At 41.2% G+C, this 22,936-nt stretch overlaps 1 protein-coding gene across 1 annotated transcript; it reads right to left on the minus strand.

The window, feature by feature from the left end:
• Positions 1–4,346: 4,346 nt before the first annotated feature.
• LOC124151517 (F-box/LRR-repeat protein 15-like) lies at positions 4,347–21,781 on the minus strand. The gene is made up of 2 exons (XM_046524033.2): positions 20,259–21,781; positions 4,347–7,486 (listed from the first exon to the last, which is right to left on the minus strand). Exons 1-2 carry the CDS (start codon positions 21,135–21,137, stop codon positions 6,416–6,418), a joined length of 1,950 nt encoding a protein of 649 aa, XP_046379989.2. The 5' UTR covers positions 21,138–21,781; the 3' UTR covers positions 4,347–6,415.
• Positions 21,782–22,936: the final 1,155 nt, after the last annotated feature.

The following is a 22,936-nucleotide window of genomic DNA, read 5'->3' on the forward strand; positions in this document are numbered from 1 at the left end:
AGATGGTACTTGTTTTTACCCTGTCTGGTGCTCGAGATTAAGGGCCTAAAACAAGGACTGGTCGGCTCGGAGTCAGCATACTGTATCTGAGTGGGGTATTCATGTTAAACTGCAGCATGGTATCTCAGTGAGCTATCCTTATAAAATCGGCATCAGTCCGGACTAGTACAAGCATCCACACACACACACACACACACACACACACACGCACGCGCGCACGCACACACACACACACACACCTATGCAAGTCGCTATGTAAGTGCATTAATCTTTGACGCGACGTAAACCCCACTTCACCTCACCGCTAACTTCCTGTATCTTGTGTGATATTAATCATGTTTAATTTCGGCCGCATGGACCGCTTTCGAGAAACGGTGTCAGCTCCACAGCTACTCCTGTGTTAAAGAATGTGGGATGCGAGAGTCATAGCAGAAGGATCGTGATGTGGAAAGGGGTCCTGTTGACCACAGTATCTACTAACACTACTACTGTATAGCCACAGGATGGCATAAAGATACGTATAGTTTGGTTCAATGCCCCAGGAAGTCATATGCCGCAAGATATCTCATTTGGAATCCAAATGTCTCCAGGTCCTCACAGGCCATATTGTAAGCCATATTGTTTGTAAACCTGGCAAGAAGTTATCTCTTCTCGACCCATGAAGATTCGGGGTAGAATAGGTCTTCAGCAACCCATGCTTGCCCTAAAAATCGAAGAGGCTTGTCGTAAGAGGCGACTAACGGGATCGAATGGTCAGGCTCGCTGACTTGATGCTTGTCATCGTATCCCAATTGCGCGGATCGATGCTCATGATTTCAATCACTTGATTGTCTGATCCAGACTCGATTATTTACAGACCGCCGTCATATATAGCTGGATTATTGCTGAATGCGGCGTTAAACAACAAACAATGAAATAAACAATGTTTGTAAATCCAGGCCTCAGGACACCACTATTATATAACACACACGCGCACGCACGCACGCACGCACACGCACGGACGCATGCACACACACGCACTTCACATAAAACTACTATCCATCATCGTGATTATAATGTAGACGATGGTAGCCGATTGATATAAGGGAAATAACTCTTGTTTGTCTGTTATTTGCCAAGGTGACGAGTAAGTAGACTTCGGGCTACATTCTCCTCCGGTTCGACTCCGGCTATTGCAATAATGGAAAATTATTTTGCAGTTCCATTACACTAATGGTACAATTATTGTAGTCTTATGGCGATAGTACAAGTGAATTCACTTTCGACGATGTTGAACACCGTGCATGATGTCAGACCTTAAATGTCCAATCTTGAATCAACGGGGGATATATTCTTTGTGAATTTACAACGCCAGCCCTTATTATAGGCCAACCTAAAAGTTAAAAAAGTTATCTTCGTATTTTTTTATTTCGTCTTCCGAAATTATTGATAATTAATCGTCTTGAACACCATTGTGCCGATCTGATTGTCCACTCCCAGCGACTTTCCCTATCTTCTATCATTATTTGATCTTTAAGTCGGATATGTCGATTTTTTTGTTGTCTCAAACTTATCTTCAAAATGACAAATAAAAGTACAAAATTACCCTGTCTGACTCAAAAATACCTTAGATTAGCCCTAGATGCAAAATACAATGGGAATTTTAACTTAAAGTGCGGTTAACACGCACACATCGACAATAATTGAACAATAGGTGTCATTCCATTGGTATTGACTTAGATAATCTGTTTTCTAATGTATCAAACAATCAGCTAAGTCGAACATATTTTCAGGTCCCTCCGAGTACGACACACAGGTGTTCAACTGTACAGTAAACTAGGCATATAACGAACTGATAAGGACCACTGATTTTAGTTCGATATAACCGTAGTTCGTTATAAGCATATATACAGCACATAAAAAGCAAACGGCCGGAACCAAAAATATGTTCGTTTTATCCGTCAGTTCGTTATAACCGTGTTAGTTATAAAAGTAGTACTGTATGTACCACTCATTATTACTTTGAGTCAATAATCACAGAACACTCGTCTTTAAAGTCTGATTTTATTTGTATCCTGAATAGAGGTTTTGTGCGCATTAAAGCATACATGTCAACAAAGTTAGGAAAATAAATCTGTTTCGACCAAACAACACCAGATATCCATAATATATACAAAACACATAAAATCCAGCAGTTCTTACAGCATTGTTTGAACAGAGTTCATACGTTAGTTGTGAATCTTAACCGCATTCATATTTGTAGACATTACCCACTAAAATAAAAACACATTTGTGACAGGCGGCAATATCAAACATGCAAAAATAAAAGTCATTCACACATTGAATGAATATTGCCACACCAGAAATACACAGAAACCTCGCTAATCCAGACTGTATCGTTCCCAATCAAATAGTCCGGATTACCAGGGTTAGAAGTGATGCCTCTACATATTTATAGAAGTTTCAAAAGTAAACGTCCGAAAGGCGAGGTATTCGGACTAACGAGGTCCGCATTATTCAGGTTTCACTTTACATCAATATTCACGGCACACGATCACATGCTGGACCTATATCCATGCGTTTGAAATAAATAAAGCGTTGAAACATAGGTCAAACTTAAACAAAACACATTGTCAATAAACACGATATAATATCGTATATAGGCATCTTATAGTAATTTATCTAGGGTCGTTGAATACATATCCAGTAGAGAAAAAATATTCTACTTGTCACATTAGCTTCAAATATCAAAACTTAACCTTTCGCAGTGTTTCAGCTTCCCAATCAACGGTTCATAATTACATTGACGAACCGAGTGTCAAATTGCGTTCGCCTGGTGAAGAATGAACGACCATCAACAATCTTCTTATCACCAAGGTTTCACAATGACCTGCGCATGCGTAAAAGACAATATTGCCCACAACCGTTCTGAACTTCAAGCAATACAGGGCTATATGAAAATAGGCGTGACTTCAACTTTCTAATATATACTTTCCCTTTTCGTCGAGCAATAATTCCCGCAGCTCCACATTTCGGTGTCTACATTTCACAATTCTTTAGTTACAATCGAGTATACCGTTTCTAAGAAGATTTCAAAGAGAGCCAAACGACTCTTGGGCAAAAGTTGTTCAATCAGGGTTAAAACGTTCAAGGCCTTAGTAAAACTTCCAAAAGTTTTATGGCAGACATGTAGATTATATTTCAAAATGTGACAGAAATGATGTCAGATGCAATTCCCTATCTTGACTTGTACCATATGTTCCCGGCTTTTTGTTAGGTGAACATTTGACTTGCCTTTGCATGTGTTTGTGACGGGTGCCCCCGGTTTGGGCAAGATATGCTCGACTTTTAGCGAACACCTGGTATCATCACTGCTTGATAGTGATTCATAAACACAGGCTTATGATATGGTCAAAATCATATTATGATTCGTATATTTCTTATGATTATGAAAAGGATTTGTTGCTTATAATTTATTCTCACGTGTTGGTGTTTATTTTCTACCCGTCCTTCACATGTTGTTAATATACAGGATTTCACTGATTATCTTCCTGTCAGATCTCTTAAAATATGTGCCGCGAAAACTGGGATCTTTTCTAAAGTAGTGCCCTGTTTAGTATTGAGCTTGCTTCGCCTTTTTCCAATGAAATTTACAATCAATAAACGCAACATGCAAGTGAAACAATGAACTATAAAGTTTATAATACAGTTATTGAAATAAATTAAACTATTGGACAATATTTGTCTTGAATACTCTCGTCATGTTTTGAACTGCTGCTTCACCGGTACATATTCCTTAAGTAACCACGTGACCTGGTCACATGGTGCAGAGGCTGACATCACATGATTGTATTTAGGTTTTTATCACAAGAAGAAACGACGCATGGAACACGTCACCAATGCATATTGAATTGATAAACAATTGGTAAGTAATTATCAATGTTCTTGATGCATAATAAATTCAAGTTCAAGGATATGAAATAAAATGATATCGAGAAAGTAAGGAAGATGCCACAAAATATTGGGAAGTCGTTATTTGAGCAAGGTCGTATGATGAAGGAAAGACGTTACACGATAAGGGGAAAAATTGGCGCACAAGAACTGCCCAAGTACAGAGTTGACGTGAGGTTTAAGAGGGATGTTGTGGTGGTCCTCTACTGAAAGCGGGGGCACGGGTGGCCCAGTCGTCTAAGGCGCCGCGATTCGCTGTGCAGAGTTGCGTCCCTTGGGCACACCAGAAACCTATGATTGTGGGTTCCTATCCCGGTTCGCCCCGATTATGTTTCTAGGTTTGTCAGCACCGTACCCGTACTCGTGGGTTTCACCGAAGTGGTAAACGTCTGAGACCTGCATGACTTCGGGCTTTCCTCCCACATTAAGCTGACACGCTGTGATATAACTGGAATACTGTTAAAAGCGGCGTTAAACCCAACTCACTCACAATTTATTGAAAGACTCCTCAAATTATTTACTTTCAGTGGTGGGGCAAAATGCGAGCAAAAGGATGCATTTGGACATTTCGGAAGCGTTGAACATATTATTCAAATATGTATACTCAACTCTGTACTTGGTGTTAATGTAGGTTTAAGAGATAAAATACGAGTTATCAGGCGTTTTACAAAAGGTCAAAGAAGTTTCCCAACTTGAATAGTTATTAATTGTACTGAAGCAAAACGTTTCAAAACGAACACTTGGTCTCACCATTGTCTGGATGTGAATCGGGGGCACATACTCACGATAAAGCCGGAATCGCCTAATGGACTTTGCTTTTGGCAGAGGTGTCTTATTTATATGGAAAGGGTATTGTTCCTTCTATTTACCGTTCGAAGCCCACTATGGAACAGTAGGAGACCAAGTGTAGTATCACTGTAGGCCAACGTCTGTAGGTAACAGCATACACATGCACACTCGCACAAATAAATACACACATCCATTCGTATCTTTTAACCTAGGATAATAGCAGTCCCAAACTGAATAATTACAGCGACTCTCTCATCGGAGGGGCGGTCGGGTGGTCTAGTGGTTACAGCTTTCGCTTGTCGCGACGAAGACCGGTTTCGACCCATGTCTGGTGTCCCCCGCCGTGATATTGCTGGAATATTGCTAAAAGCGCGTAAAACCAAACTCACTCACTCACTCTGATACGACTTCCCAATCCAACCACCAACAAAATCCCCGTGGAAACCACTCACACTCACAGCTGCAATGTTCATATTTCTCAGAACTACCATACCATCCATAGTTATACCTTCAGTGTACATACCACCTGGTTGTAAAGATGGCACCACATCAGGTGTGCCATGTGAGGACATCATTGTGATTGCCTATTTTGAACGAAGCTTGCAATCATGATTGTTGTATCAAGCATGAGGTGTTAGTGTTAGAGATCCATCCACTGCATATCGATATCACAAATGTTCTCAGATATTGATCGATATCCCAGTATGATTAGAGTAGGAGATCAATAATATCTACTTCCTATCCTAGATTCATTGTGCTGAGTCAGCAAAATCTAAAAACTCCTTTTAGGGACAGTGGCATCAACTTTTAACTTTTGAAAACTATCACTTCAGTCGTTCTATGTTATGCATCTGTACATCATGGCAACATTTAGTAACCCTGAATTCGCCGCATAGTACTGTAAGAAAATGACACGAATTTGATAATGCCTCGCGCCTGAGTATTAAACAATGATTTAATTGTTTTCTAATTTTAATTGTCTATATATATATATCAATAAAACCCTTTGGTAACCTTAGTGCATGAGATCGGGAAACACCCTAAATACCATATATACGTACTTCGTTAATATAACACATGATCTAATATATAGTAGATTACCGGTTTCAGGACAAAACAGTTTGTAAATCAGAATCTGTAGAAAGTTGTGATGATAGGGACTGGAGACATTGGCAGCACTTCTGTTTCTTTGTAAGGTGTTTTCATGTCATGTTGAAAACATACTATTCATAATTTTATGGGGATATTTCGAGTACTGCACGAAATAAAACAATAGTTAACGTTTATGTAAATAGTATGAAATAAGTATTCAAAAGTCGATTAGTTACGAAATTTTGTTTAAATCGAATATTTAAGATTTAAGAGTGCTACACGCCTCTAAGGATATAGTATGCAATTGCCCCAGCAGTGATAATTTGCATACTTACTGATGGCAAAATATAACGGAACGGTCTAAATTGTGCTGATTTAAAGTTATTACTTTGTTAAGTAAAATGCATCATATCAATACATTAAGTCAGTTAGTATTATGTGCAACTTTACAGAATAATCTCTCTATCATTGTAACATTCATACCAAACATTCCTTTTCCTTTTGGTCGTTACATTATTTTTTTATCAGTATAAACTAGCATTGTGAAAAGTAAACATCACTTGTGCATATTTTGAGATCACGGAAATGGTGCATTAAATACACGTCACAATCCACATATATGCAGTGGCGGGAAATGATGGCTCCATCGTATGGATCCCGTGGGACTGACGATCTTCGGATGGTCACAGCACGTGGTCAAGTCTTGTTCCACGCCCTTCAGGAACAAGCGTACGTTTGGACATTGGCCAAGATTGAGAGCTAACAGCTGCGGACAGTCCAAGTCCAGGCGATGGACCTCTCGGCACCCGAACATGTTGAGGAACATCATCGGAGGAGCATCCACAGACACTTGGGTTATACTCTTGCATTTTTCCAAGTTGAGGTGAGATATATTGTGGCAGCCGTTCAGCGCCATCTGAAGAACATAGTTGGTCATCTGGCAACGATAGAGGACAACTGTTTCGGCCTGCGGGGTACTGACTGACAGCAAGTTTAGCTTGCAGTCAAAGAGTCTCAAGAACCCTATCGCGCCCATGGCATGGATGACGCAGGAATCTAGAATGATCTGCTCGTCACTGCAAAGGTTCAACTCTATCGAGTCCACACTCACGCACTGAATCGTCATTGTTTTCAAGGCTGGCATCCCCACTAACGCTATCTTGCATATGTGGTTGGCAGTGATGTAGATATGATTGAGTGTAATAATGTCATTTTCTGCTTCTGTGTGGAACAGGCGGAGAGTGGGGCTTCTGATGTGAATGGCTTCACACGCGAAGTCCGACAAGAGACACAGTTCATGCAGACTTGGGATGATCAGCTCGTCCAGAAGCAAACTGTCCTGCGAAAGACATCCGATCTTAAGACATAAAATGGACGGGTTGGATTTGAGAGTCTCCCTCAACGAACGCATATCCAGTTCTTCGCAGTTGGAAAGTTCCAGAAAAGAAAGTTTGTTGCTTTTGATGCTGATTGTTTTCATGGCGTTGCTGCCGTTGATGCGAGCGCGTCGGAGTTTGGGTGTGTACAACTCCAGATGTTCCATTGTCTCCAAACCGTCGTCGATGTTGATGTAACGGAGGTCCTTGCCGTCCACGCTGATGAAAAGGACGTTCCACAGGTTGAAGAGGTATAGCTTCTGAAGGGACTTGGATACAAGCCGGATGCCATGCAGATGCTAAACAGAAGGGAAAGGTTCAACGTTAAAAAGGGAAACATAATTCGATTACAAAACAAATAAAGAAATCTTAAAGGTTAAAACAACATTATTAAAAACCTGATTATAATATACCCAACGCCAAAAGAAACGCGAACCATAGAAACAAATAAAGAAGCATGTCCATTAAGAAGAGATGTTTCCAATGTGTACCAACTAAAAACAAAACTAACAATCAGTCAAGTGTTACCACAGAGTGCCTTTATTCTTATGACAATATGCTGCACGCGATTTCCAAACTTTACACGCAAACCTGCACGAGACAAATGGTGCATCTCTTGTCATGTATCTATGACGTCACATGTGATGCGCTCATGAGCGTCGGTTCAGACAACCGAACAGTATGTTCGTTTGTGCATCGAACCAATCCAATATCTTGAATATAAGTAAATTCTTAACCAACCTGTGTCGTATTCGCGTAAAAGTGGGTGAGTATATAATGATATGATTATTATGCCTCAAAGTGAGATTGACCAATCAGAGAGCAGAACTACTGACCCCGCATGAGCCCGTATACCGTCAGTAAAAATCCAAGATGGTTGTTACTGACCTGATATGAGACCGTATACCGTCAGTAACAGCCATCTTGGATTTTCCAACACCAACCTCACATATTTCACATGGAAATGCTGGTACCGAAATTCGTTATTTGACACTGTTTTGTGTTTTCCTATCATTTATTGTGATGTGCAAGGACATTAATATTTGTACAAGTATCACTTGTCCCCAATTTGATTCAACTAAAACTGTTTTCTATAAAAAAAAATCCCGGCTGGCTACGGCACTGGTGTCATATTAGGTTAGCAGAAACATATTTGGCCACGCCATTGGAGTTTGCCAAAGTGAAAAAAAATAAATTTGAATTCAAAATGGCCGAAATTGTCAGTGTTTGCACCAACATTGTCTCGTCTGAATTTTGTCTCTACGTAAAGTTTCTTTAAATGACCCCTTCGTACTAAACTACTCATGCTCCTTTTGTGCATAAACACATTAAACATATCACCTAATCTGTCCATCAATTTCCCGTGAAAGATAATACAGGTCCCTCCGAACGTTTGTTACAGTATTATATAGTGTTTCAGACGAATGACGCCATCCCCGAGATCTTTAATAACAATATCTATATGTGGTGGGCTGATACCAGAAGAATAAAGTTACATTTTCGACCCACAAAACGAATTTCTAAACAGCATAACCTGCCCAAACAACAGCTTTCAATATTCACCTGTTTTAAGCGTTGCAATTGATAAAGACGAACGCTCAGCTAGACGTCAATATTGTGCCTGCATCGACAGTTTACGTAGGCGGGGTGACACAGCATTCATAGCTCCGTCATACACCTGTACCGTAAGTGCACGCACCACCTGCTACCCTCTCTATATGGACGTGTATTATGTACCGTATGACGTGGGTCGCCGTCAGCTGTTGCTGACGTAGCAGCGTTGTGGGTGTGACGGTCGTCGGTGTCATTGTGCTGCGGTATTAGTCATTTTCATACCATCGACAAATCTTGTCAGCAAAATAATGAAATAAATGTTATTCAGTGAAGTTTGACAACATATGGTTTACTACGTAAGTTATATTCTGCGTAACAGCTGAAACGCTGTTTCACTATCGAATGTTTTGTTTCTCATTGCTTGTTTTTGGTATTAGTTATGGTTATACATTGAACCATTCCGAAAAAGTCTGGACTCTCAGATATTGTCTATTTCTACTGCAGAGATCGATATGATTTCATATCTTCAGGACTTGGATAAGTTGATAAGATTTAAATATATCTTGTATAACAAACAAAACACATGATTAAATAACACATTGGAATGTATGTCTTTGTTTAGTATTGTGTATAGTCTATGAGTATTATGGCTCAATTAAATTCTTAAAAGGTTTACTGAGAACTATTCGACCTAGTATTTTGCAAATGCAGTGTTTCAGAGAACAAGAAGAAAGCATTTTTAATTAATAAAATTGTACATAACTTTGCAATGAATTTGCCATAATAATGTTGGAGTGGATTCATATCTTAACATCTGAAAATATGTATAAGTAATATTGACATTATTGCCATGAATCCGAACAAATTATACATACTTACATCGAGTATGACAAGGAATATTAGGTCAAAAAATCCGTTTAAAGTTCCACAATTCAGTTACTGGGAACGCTTTTCTTCACAGTGGCGTATAGCAGTGTACTTAATACCGTCTATGTGACACTTACAAAAGCCTGTGCAAACCTTCTTTTAGTGTGTTAGTTTATAACGCTATTCGGGGGCACGGGTGGCCTAGTCGTCTAAGGCGCCGCAATTCACTGTGCAGAGTTGCGTCCCTTGGGCACGCCAGAAACCTATGATTGTGGGTTCGAATCCCGGTTCACCCCGATTATGTTTCTAGGTTTGTCAGCACCATACCCGTGCTCGTGGGTTTCACCGAAGAGGTAAACGTCTGAGACCTGCATGACTTGGGGCTTTCCTCCAACATTAAGCTGACATGACGTGATATGACTGGAATACTGTTAAAGGCGGCGTTAAACCCAACTCACTCACTCACTATAACGCTATTCTTGAGCCTGACCAAGTGTTGTCCCCTTGGGTACACACGTATTACTCCATGTCCTCTGCCAACCCAGGACTGCAGGGCTCTGTAGTGTGGGACGTTCATCAAGCACCTGTCCGCAAACATATGCTCCCTGAAGGAGTGCACGCATTGGATGCTGTTTTAGATCTGTTTTCAATTGGCCTAGATCTTCAAAACCTAAAATTTTGACCTGGCTTCATTGACCTTCCAAGTCATACTGGTCTGTCACACATGAGAGAGGCAAACCGTCCAGGTAGTTTCAGTTTTATGTGCAGCTATATTGATGTACTTGCAAATACTTCGTATGGTATGTCCTTGATGCTGTCATCAGTATTATAACAAGATCTCCGCCACCAGTCCTATTCATCACCTCCTTGTGGACAGATAGATGCAATGCATGACAGTGTCAAGGTTCTACTACACCAAATCAGAACCAGTTTGGACAGTGCGGTTTTCGTAGGAGCCTTCAGTGCAGATCGAGAGATATCTGCAGGCTGTGATTGGAGGATATTCTGTAAGATTTTTATGTCTTTCAAATGTACATCAATCCAGTTATTAAAACTGACCATGTTTTTCTATATTTAGTACTGTCTTTTTCAACATGATGACTTATGCTGAATGTGACCACAGCTATTTTCAAGTAGGTGACATTTGGTGCGAAACTGGGGGTGGTGTGTTTAGCTTCCTGTACTCGGAAAAGGAGCTGGCTAAGCTAGTCATTTTTTATTTTTTTATTGCTGCTCTAAGGCCAAACTGTGCACACGCGTACAGGTAATAGCTGTTGAATGCTTAGTTATTTAAAAAAAAAATATAACGTTACTATAGAAGTCTATGGGAAAACATTTGGTTGTGTGTAACCTTAACTTACTAATGTGAACACTCCTCTAGAAGTCATCCACTTAGAACTAGTCTCTGTGGATCCTAAAGCAGCTGTCAAAATGCGATCTACCAAACATGATAAGGAATTTTTCTTCACCATATAATTCAAGAACGTCCCGCTGGATTGTTTTAGCAATTGCATACTGTGATTGATCTGCAGTAAGCACAGGTTCTGACCTGGATTCAAGTGCTCACCAGCCATGTGCATTGAATGCTGTTTCAGATGGGTTGGTTGGTTTGTTGTTTAACGCCGCACTCAGCAATATTCCAGCTACATGACGGCGGTCTGTAAATTATCGAGTCTGGACCAGACAATCCAGTGATTGATATAGTGAGCATCGACCCACGCAATTGGAATCGATGACATGCATCAACCAAGTCAGCGAGCCTGACCACCCGATCCCGTTAGTCGCCTCTTACGACAAGCATAGTCGCCTTTTACGGCAAGCATGGGTTGATGAAGACCCATGATCTCCGGATCTTCACGGGTCCTGAACAACCGTATTCATATTCAAGAAACATTGCATATGGACAATTGGAGGATCGGTTTGTGGGGACTATGATGACCCATGAGAGGAAATCATCGTTGCACAACCCTTTTTTCCCCGGTATTCCCTTCAGGTGTTATAATAATAATAAATAATAAAAGCGACAAAGCCCTTTCTATAATCATAAGAAACCTCCGTTGTACGATTCAAACTATAGCATGAATAATGTGTTTATGAATCAGTATCAAATAGTGATGAAACCGGGTTTTTCGAAATAAAAGTGAGTAAGAACCATTGGTGGAATGATGATACCCGAATCTGTTGAAGTGGTGGAGCTAGGGTGATGATCTGTTACTTGTGTTTGTATATTTGTTCGTATATTTGTATATTTGTTTGTGTTTGCATATATGTTTGTATTTTTGTTTATTTGTGTATTTGTTTGTTTGTATATTTGTTTGTATTTGAATATTTGTTTGTTTGTGTTTGTATATTTGTTTGCTTGTGTATTTGTTTGTGTTTGAATATTTGTTTGCTTGTGTATTTGTTTGTGTTTGAATATTTGTTTGCTTGTGTATTTGTTTGTGTTTGTATATTTGTTTGTATTTTTGTTTATTTGTGTATTTGTTTGTTTGTATATTTGTTTGTATTTGAATATTTGTTTGTTTGTGTTTGTATATTTGTTTGTTTGTGTATTTGTTTGTGTTTGTGTATTTGTGTGTGTTTGAATATTTGTTTGTGTTTTGTTTGTGTGTTGTGTATTTGTCTGTATATTTGTTTGTTTGTGTATTTGTTTGTGTGTTTGTCTGTATATTTGTTTGTTTGTGTATTTGTTTGTGTGTTTGTCTGTATATTTGTTTGTTTGTGTATTTGTTTGTGTGTTGTGTATTTGTTTGTGTGTTTGTCTGTATATTTGTTTGTTTGTGTATTTGTTTGTGCGTTTGTCTGTATATTTGTTTGTTTGTGTTTTGTTTGTGTGTTGTGTATTTGTTTGTGTGTTTGTCTGCCGTGTTACGCTGCAGTCAGCAATATTCCAATGGTGACTTGTGTAGGACGGTGGTTATTACTTCGTACATAGAGTAGATCAACAGGTCTTGGGTCACGTCGCCGTTTCCAACAGTTTAAGCAAATAACATCCACCCACGTAGCACTGCGTCACAATGCACTCTTCCGAAGTGTTTGATAACAAAGCTGAGCATACAATTGGCTGATACGCTAATCGTGACCTTATCGATATTATCTCAGCTTCATTCATAGAGCTGTTTACAAATGTTATCTCAAATAAGTGAGTGTGGGTGTTTTTCTGTTATTCACGCCACACTCAGCAATAGTCCAGATATATCACGTCGGCCAATAAATAATCGTGTCTTTTTCAAATAAACTAGTGGTTGATATTATGAACAACGCCCAATGCCATCGTGGGACGATGACACACAATCGTGACAGCTTGACCAGCCAATCAACTAAATCGCCCTAATGGTCAACCCGGCTCCCCTTAGGGTCAACAGTGGACATTGAGGACAGCATGATATTAGTATCAGCTGTCGTTCCAGTGACAGACTTGGCTGTGGTTGCCTGGAATCATATCTTTAAGAAAAAACAATGCATGCAACCGTCTGACTAAACAATAACATACCAATTTATCTCTTTATCTAAATGTGCCTTTATCTATGGATCAGAACAAACACTTCTATTGATGGTTAATACATAAATCTGCATACTTGCAAATATGAAAGCAACACCCATATAAAACTGCCTATAAAGAACTGGCAAATATCAGAAGTCAGCAAAATACCAGCTATAAGACGTTGGTGTATTTAAAACGAGTCCGGACAAAACAATGCAGTGATTATGTTATAAGCAACAATCCACGACGTCAAGGTATGTTGAAACGCCATCAACCAAATATCAGAGTATGACCACCCGAACCGATCCATTTTGTCACCTCGTACGTCAAGCAAAATTAGCAGGAAACAATTCTAAGAATCAAAGAATGGGTTTTCCAAATCGGTGGTAATATTGAAATGTACATGGCAACCACTTGAACTGATTGAGGTGCGATCAAAAGTGAGTGTGCTTTTCATTGATCATTATTAAATACATTAATATTAAATTCAATTTACGAGAGGATAAGAGTTAACAGGGGCAGATTCTTTTTTGTAATATACTTCAGTGTGAAAGACTGAGTTTTGCGAAGTTGAGAAAAAGTCTTAGTGATATTTTCAATACAGTGAACATAATACTTGATATTTCACTGCAGTGAACATAACACTTGATATTTCACTGCAGTGAACATAACATTTGATATTTCACTGCAGTGAACATAATACTTGATATTTCACTGCAGTAAACATAACACTTGATGTTTCACTGCAGTGAACATAACACTTGATGTTTCCCTGCAGTGAACATAACATTTGATATTTCCCTGCAGTGAACATAACATTTGATATTTCACTGCAGTGAACATAATACTTGATGTTTCCCTGCAGTGAACATAACACTTGATATTTCACTGCAGTGAACATAACATTTGATAATTCACTGCAGTGAACATAACACTTGATGTTTCACTGCAGTGAACATAACACTTGATAATTCACTGCAGTGAACATAACACTTGATGTTTCACTGCAGTGAACATAACACTTGATGTTTCCCTGCAGTAAACATAACACTTGATATTTCACTGCACACTTAATATTTCACTGCAGTGAACATATACTTCCCCTTAAATTGTCTCCCTTCGTCGTAAGTGACTCAAGCTCCTTCCCAGCGCCTGACACCGTCGTTACACTCTCGGGAACATCGCGACAATATAAGAGAGTTCCGTGAACGGGTTATCGCTGTGAGGAGCTTGTAAGTGACAAGCCCGTACACAAACTACTGACGTTCTTTTTACGTTAGTTCCACATTGACAAGGCAAAATAATGACAGATGGTCGTTTATGGAGTTAATGTCACTTCTTGCCGTTTATTATTCTCTCGAAAATGTTTCCTTATAACTGTAAGTTTCTCATTTAACTCGTCATCTAGACTGTTCGTTTTGCTAAGCGCCAATTTTGTTACTTGACCAGCATGTATTCTTTCGCTTCCAACAGAGCTCCCCTAGTTTTCAAGAATATTTGTTTGTTAAAGTTGATTTTGCATATAATTACATCTAAATGTATGATAAAGAATTTTCGTGACCCTACATATATTTTTATACTTTTGTTTCAATTATTTAAGATTTTGCAAACATGAAACTACTTTTTAAGTCGCAAATACAAGGGGTCGTGAACCGTCTATGTGTATTAGGTAGGGAGAATTAACGTTTCAAGGTTTTACGTTTGTAAAACTACACAAAAATTATATATTAAATAGGACATTTAATGAGAGAAACGTGATGTTTCACTCGACACATGGAATATCCTCTCTTTATTTCTTTTAAAAATCACACTCAAATATACTAGTAATTGAAAGCTTTTTCTTTACAGCATGACGATGACACGATGGCGAAATGAACCTTCAATCATTCACAGCGATGGGTTCATTTAATCGAATTCAGTCGATCTTTAAACACCCACCTACTCAAATGAGAAGTGTCCTCTTCGTCTTAAGCGACAACACCAGTAAGAACACCGCTTGCAACATCCACACCAACAAATGACACCGTGCCGTGCACTGGCGTATATATTCTGCACTGAGCACACATAGACCCAGTTTATAGTCTGTTTATGGACGCCCAGTATGATAGCTACAAAAGACGCCATATGGTCCTGTTGGCGCAACAGCTGTTATAGTGTGACGTCAAACCTAGCTCTGCGTTCCAGCTCATTTCCCAGTCCTTTCGATACTGACGAAGTATATATGGTGAAACAGCTTTTGTTCAAAACACATTTCGTTAAACGAATCCGCCCTTATTTTACCAATCGATTGGGTGAGTGAGTATGGTTTTACGCCGCTTTTAGCAATATTCCAGCATTATCAGAGCAGGGGACACCGAAAAATGGGCTTCACACATTGTACCCATTGAATCTAACCCGGGTCTTCGGCGTGACCTGTCTACGCTCTTAACAACTAGGCTAACGGCCGTCCCTTTACGTATCGATTGGCCCAAGCCTGATGCAATATGCGTCATATTTCATTTCAATAATTATATTTTTTTTATCGTTCCACCATTCATTAAATGATCTGTTCATTCATTCATGTCTTTGTTTTTATGGTACCTGTAGGCGTTTCCTGTTTGGTATATATGATTTGTATGTATTTTTTTCCTCACTGTAACATAACCTCACGTCACCGGCACTTGATAACAACCTGCTACCCATCAGTGCAGACATGTCTAATTGCACGAATACATTTATTACGGTTTTTTTCATAATATGGTTCTGAGAATCGATCCGTTGTATTCACCTCGTAGCATATTAGGTTTGTTCAGCCTTGGCGTATTCATATATCACTCAACCAGGTTTTGTTTATATTCATCCGTGGAATTGAATAGAAAACGAAATGAATGAAGAATGAATCGATGGCCTTGGTAGTTGTTTAGTCTAGGCGTCCGTGGAGGACTATTTTATTACGCAGAACAGCAAAGGGGCTGTTTTATTGGTGTAACACGTGAACATATTACTTCGCCCCACATTCATACGTACGTTATAAAATCCGTGTTTAAATGTGACTCAAGATAGATTGCCTTTGAATATTAATAATAACTATGCTTAAAGCGCTTTTATAACCCCCATCACTGGATGGGTGTGCACTCAAGAATCATTGTCAACTCCCTGGGGAGTATACAGCCGAGGCTGCCAGTTAGGCCCAAGAAGGTTAACAACCAGATTGTCATCGCATCCTACCGGGTACCCATTCACTGCTGGATTTCTGACAAAATTTAGAATAGCTGATTATTTCGTAATTCTAGGTGATTTATATGTTTGTGTATATGAGATGGTATTTCCTTACAATATCCTACATACGGGTACTATCAAACTGAATACCAAGAGGCTTCACAACTTGTATAAATAGGAGTCGAACCCAGGTCCAGTCAGCGTGTCAACCACGAAGCTACTCCACCACCACGTGGAAAACGGGAAGGTCTTAAGCCGTGAATGTTGTTTTACGCCTTATTTCACCAACATCAAACAGACCCGTGAAGATCTTGGGTAGAATAGGTCTTCAGCAACCCATGCTTGCCGTAAAAGGCGACTATGCTTGTCGTAAAAGGCGACTAATGGGATCGGGTGGTCAGGCTCGCTGACTTGGTTGATGCATGTCATTGATCCCAATTGCGTGGATCGATGCTCATGATGTCAATCACTGGATTGTCTGGTCCAGACTCGATTATTTACAGACCGCCGTCATAAAGCTGTACTATTGCTGAGTGCGGCGTTAAACAACAAACCAACCAACATCAAAGAGGACCAAACCAGTGGTTGACAACTGAGCACCGCCGGGTCACGCTGACCTACTGTCAGGTCACAGGGCATACACGGGGCCATCGTTAGTTGGCTTCAACATGTATGAGATACTGACGACCTATGCTACCCCGAAACCTCCACGGGTGTATGTATGGGTTAAGGCTTACAACCCTCCGGACCAAGCCGACTTGGTGAACTTGTAGATAACCATGTGGTGCGGGAATGTGACACCGAGATTTCATGACAGCAGGTTCAATATTTCCATGGAGCAGCTTCTAATGAGTATAAAGCCTGCAGACTATATGGGTCATTACAGTGCAGGTTGAGGAGGCGGTTAAGTACACATGTAATGAAAGAAGCTGTCGTGAGCGAACTCAGACAAGCACATCCGTGGTTTTCTCTGGTGATTTATGAACTATGAGTAAGACGCGCTATTGGTGTTTCACGTACAATTAATGTCATGCTAACCTACCCATCCACTCGCTGACTCGAGAATTAGTTGTTTGTACACACGTGATGTTTACAGGTATGACCCCAAACTTGTACACACGTGATGTTTACAGGTATGACCCAACACTTGACCACACGTGATGTTTACAGGTATGACACCACGCTTGTACACACGTGATGTTTACAGGTATGAGTGAGTGAGTGAGTGAGTGAGTGAGTGAGTGAGTATGGTTTTACCCCGCTTTTAGCAATATTCCAGCAATATCACGGCGGGGGTCACCAGAAATGGGCCTGACACATTGTACCCATGTCGGGAATCGAACCCGGGTCTTCGGCGTGACGAGCGAACGCTTTAACCACTAGGCTACCCGACCGCCCCTTACAGGTATGACCCCACACTGTACACGCGTGATGTTTACAGGTATGACCCACACTTGTGCACACGTGATGTTTACAGGTATGACCCCACACTTGTACACACGTGATGTTTACAGGTATGACCCACACTTGTACACACGTGATGTTTACAGGTATGACCCCACACTTGTACACACGTGATGTTTACTGGTATGACTCCACACTTGTACACACGTGATGTTTACTGGTATGACCCCACACTTGTACACACGTGATGTTTACTGGTATGACCCCAAACTTGTACACACGTGTTGTTTACAGGTATGACTTTATGAACATGTGTCTGGATGTCGGATATATTCAGCTGGTGATACCGGTTGGCCTTACTTTAGGAATACTCAAAACTCACGCACGCACGCACGCACACGCATAGATCTTTTCCCACTAAATGTATGCTTGGTTTTAGAAACAGCTCCTATAAGCCCTCACGTCAGTAACTCCAGCAGTCATTGGTGCAGCTCCTATAAACCCTCATGTCAGTAACTCAAGCAGTCATTGGTGCAGCTCCTATAAGCCTACACGTCAGTCCCACAGCAGTCATTGATGCAGCTCCTATAAGCCTTCACGTCAGTCGCCCCAGCAGTCATTGCTGCAGCTCCTATACACTTACACGTCAGTCGCTCCAGCAGTCATTGCTGCAGCTGCTATACACCTACACGTCAGTCGCTCCAGCAGTCATTGCTGCAGCTGCTATACACCTACACGTCAGTCGCTCCAGCAGTCATTGCTGCAGCTGCTATACACTTACACGTCAGTCGCTCCAGCAGTCATTGCTGCAGCTCCTGTAAGCCTACACGTCAGTCGCCACAGCAGTCATTGCTGCAGCTCCTATACACCTACACGTCAGTCTCCCCAGCAATTATTGCTGCAGCTCCTATAAGCCTACACGTCAGTCTCCCCAGCAGTCATTGCTGCAGCTCCTATACACCTAAACGTCAGTCGCCCCAGCAGTCATTGCTGCAGCTCCTATACACCTGCACGTCAGTCGCCCTAGCAGTCATTGCTGCAGCTCCTATAAGCCTACACGTCAGTCGCCCCAGCAGTCATTGGTGCAGCTCCTATAAGCCTACACGTCAGTCGCCCCAGCAGTCATTGCTGCAGCTCCAATACACCTACACGTCAGTGGCCCAAACAGTCATTGCTGCAGCTCCTATAAGCCTACACGTCAGTCGCTCCAGCAGTCATTGCTGCAGCTCATATAAGCCTACACGTCAGTCGCCCCAGCAGTCATTGCTGCAGCTCCTATAAGCCTACACGTCAGTCGCTCCAGCAGTCATTGCTGCAGCTCCTATAAGCCTACACGTCATTGCTGCAGCTCCTATAAGGCTACAGGTCATTGCTGCAGCTCCTATAAGCCTACACGTCAACTCCATCAGGTAATTATTTCGTCAGCAGCACGATAATACTACTTGTCAGTCCTTCAAATAAACATTGATGCAGGTCTGAAAAACGCCAGGTGCACCAGCACTTATTGACGCAGCTCAGATATAAGTAAGTCGCCCCAGCAATCATTGCGTCAGCTTCTGTACACGTCAGAGGCTCCAGCACCATTGGTGAGCCAAGGTGACGAAATTTAACATGCGCCTGCACCGTTTGCGCAATTGTCAGCGCCCCATGAATCGATGACCCATTCTGACGCTCTGGATACCCTGCGTTCTACTGCTATATTGCTATTTTATAGCTTATGTAAGACGACTATAGTGCCACAAATACCAGCAGTTAAATCAATGATTTGTATTTCATTTCTGAAACAACACTACTGAGACGTAATATTTCATTGGCATTGTCCGAAGCAAGAACCTTTTCGCCTCGAACACATACATCATGATTTGTTTATATTCGTAAGGTAGGTCGGTCTGGTATGTTATACTTTCCATCCCATTTAGTATTACTTGTGTTTATTGCAAATATTCGACTACAATGTTGAAGTTCAAGCAAGCAACAGCTGTGTATTGGCACTGTACTATTTCAACAAACTGTTAGACGCAGCTGTGGCAATTGTTAATCGAATCTGGTTTCACAGATAATTCGTTCGACAGAATACATTCACACAATTAGTATAACACAAAATGATTGGTCATGGTAACACAGGGCATCCCTCCAAGCTTAATTGTCACAAGTGAAGTACAGTAAACTACGGTTATAACGAACTCAAAGGGACTACTAATTTACGTCGTTATAACCGTAATTCGTTATAAGCATTATACAGCAGAACTACAGCATATAGTCGGGACTAAAAAGTTAGTTCGGTATATCCGTTAGTTCGTTATAACCGTGTTCGTTTAACCGTAGTTTACTGTACATGAAAATCCTAAATGCTATCATGTCATGCGAATGTCCCATTCCATCTGGACCATGTCATGTCAGCAGATTGGTTCATACAATGCAAGTCTCACGATTGGAGCCTTTCATTGGTTAAACACTACATAACGTTTTCTAACGGAATTCTTTCCTATCAAAGATGTTTTAACGATACGTCCAGTCACAGTGGTGTTTACAGGAGTGTATAGCATGGTGCTGCATGTGCTTACCTCGCAATTACTTATACTCAGCTTCTTCAGATTGCTCATCCTGTTGACCGAGTCCCACAACTGATCCATCTCCACGGGCACAAAATGAAGACACAACACCCCAATTAACTTGGAGTAGCCATGTTCAGTTAAACTCGTCACTATTCGTCCCCCTTCCCTCATGGCGCGTTCACTTCTCACGTCGTTTAGCGGTAAGCCAGAGTTAATCTTAAGTTTAATTGTCTCCAGATTGCGCAGGGAATCTATAAACCTCTCCACCCCTTGGCTTGAGATACTCCAGCAGGCATTTATAGAAACTTCACGGAGTCGAGGGAAGTACATTCCGATTCTTTCCAGGTCCGTATCACTTAAGGCATAACCGCCGTTGATCTGAACATGTTCGAGGTTTGTTAATGTCTGGAGACTCTCAACTACAGCCCTGGTCCATAGGATAGGCAGTCTCAGATACTTCAGATTCCTTAGTCGAGCTATCAGTGAGAAGACGCTCTCGTAAACCAGCGAATGTTCCCGCCATGTAAGTTTCTGAACATGATACCCGTATAGCCGAAATATGCAGCACACAAGGCTGAAATGCCCGTAGGAATATTGTGACGGGTCGATATGGAGGGATCTCCATAGGAAACCAGACGTTAAAAGGATGTGTCTCCATTTATGGCAAACGAGAGCCAGGGAAGGCAGGCGGTCTTCAATCGGGCGAAGGTAGCCGAAAATCCGGGCAAGGACCTCATCGGGGAGATGGTTGATATTATAGGGAGAGTATGGGACAGTGCATAACGGTACGACGCCCTGTTCTCTGCCGGTTGGAATGTCATCCCCATCAAGCAAGCGGTGATAGTGGGCCAGGTTAGGCGTCCACCTGAAATTATTATATCGCTCCATACCTGATCTCCAGCCTGTTGAACATACATGGTCCGAGTCTACTCTCACGTTGATGACAACATTGTAAGAAGAGGTTCATTCATAAAACGCCCACACGTCCTAGCAGCCGATTAAGTCCAACCGCAGACGACAAATTATCACGTGACTCCATGACGCATGTGGTGTTGAGTGGCGTAGGCCTCAGGTGATTGAGATATTTTCAAAGCCGACGTGGACCAGGAAATCAATATTTTGATATAGTCAGCTGGTTAAAGTTGCCACGTGGTTAGAGTGGTCTGTAGCTTCTCGGTAAATACAGTTATAGCAACACTGAAGTGAGAATGAAACTACGACGGGGTGGGCTGTTCCGCTGGTCCGTGACAGACAGTTCACCTTTCTCAATTTTAACTCATTATTTTGAATGTTTGAATGTCAGTACCAACCAGCATCACTCCACAGCAACAGCTGGTGCTGGGTGTAGGAACAATGTGTACACTGGCAAAGAGATTTAAGTGATCAATAGCTAGTGTTGAGGTTGTCTAGATACTGAAGCTCACCTTCCTTGTGTAGCGTTTATATACTCACCGACAAAAGGTGAGATCAAATGGGGTTTAACGTCGCGTCCAAGATTATTACACTTATATAGCGACGTGCATGTACGTGTGTGTGTGGCTGCTTGTACTAGTCTGGACTGATGCCGATTTATAGTGCTAGCTCACTGCGATACCATGCTGCAGTTTAACATAAATATCCCACTCAGACACAGTATACTGACTCCTAGCCGACCAGTCCTTGTTTTAGCCCCTTAATGCCGAGCGACAGGGTAACAACAAGTACCATCTTTTAACGTCTTTTGGTATGATGTGGTCGGGAATCTCACCCCGGACCTTCCACTCTCCGGGCGGACGTTATACCACCAGACCACGGAGGCGGTCTCGCCCACAAAGAAACGTGAATACCATATGTTAGTTAATATTTGAAGAATTACTCATATTCAAGAGATATTAGATTGCTTTGATGCACAAACGAACATACTGGTATGTTGTGTGAACCGACGCTCATGAATGCACCACGTGTGACGTCATAGGTCCATGACTCGAGATGCACCATTTTTCTCATGCAGGTTAGCGTGTAAAGTTTGTAATTCACGTACAGCATATTGTTATAAGAATAAAGACACTGGTAACACTTGACTGATTGTTATTTTTGTCATTAACTGATAAGCATTGGAAACATCTCTTCTTAAGGTACAGACTTCTCTATATGTTTCTATGGTTCACGTTACTTTTGGCAGGTTTGATGCAACTGTGAATAATTGTGTGTGTGTTGTTTAACGCCACGCTCAGCAATATTCCAGCAATATTATGGTCTGGACTAGACAATCCAGTGATTGACATCGTGAGCATTTGAGATTCTCAGCAATGTTCCAGAGAGAGAGAGAGAGGAGAGAGAGAGAGAGTTCTGTATGCACCATCCTCAGTATCACTGCAGCTATTTCACAACAGCTTGTAAGTTATTTAGACTGGGCCAGACATCTTCGTGACAATCCACATAGTTGAGGCACGATGACACACAAGCCATTATGTGCTCAAGTAGCATGAGTGAGTGAGTGAGTTGGGTTTAATGCCGCTTTTAACACTATTCTAGTATTATCCTGACATGTCAGCTTGATGTGGGAGGAAAGCCCGAAGTCTTAAAAGTTTACGACTTTGGTGAAACCCATTAGCAAGGGTATGGTGCTGACATACCAAGAAACAATATAGGGGTGAATAGGGATTCGAACCCACAATCATGGGTTTCTGGCATGCCCAAGGGAGGCA

This window comes from Haliotis rufescens, unplaced genomic scaffold (genome assembly GCF_023055435.1).
Source record: "Haliotis rufescens isolate VD_foot unplaced genomic scaffold, xgHalRufe1.0.p SCAF_3, whole genome shotgun sequence".
Classification (NCBI taxonomy): domain Eukaryota; kingdom Metazoa; phylum Mollusca; class Gastropoda; order Lepetellida; family Haliotidae; genus Haliotis; species Haliotis rufescens.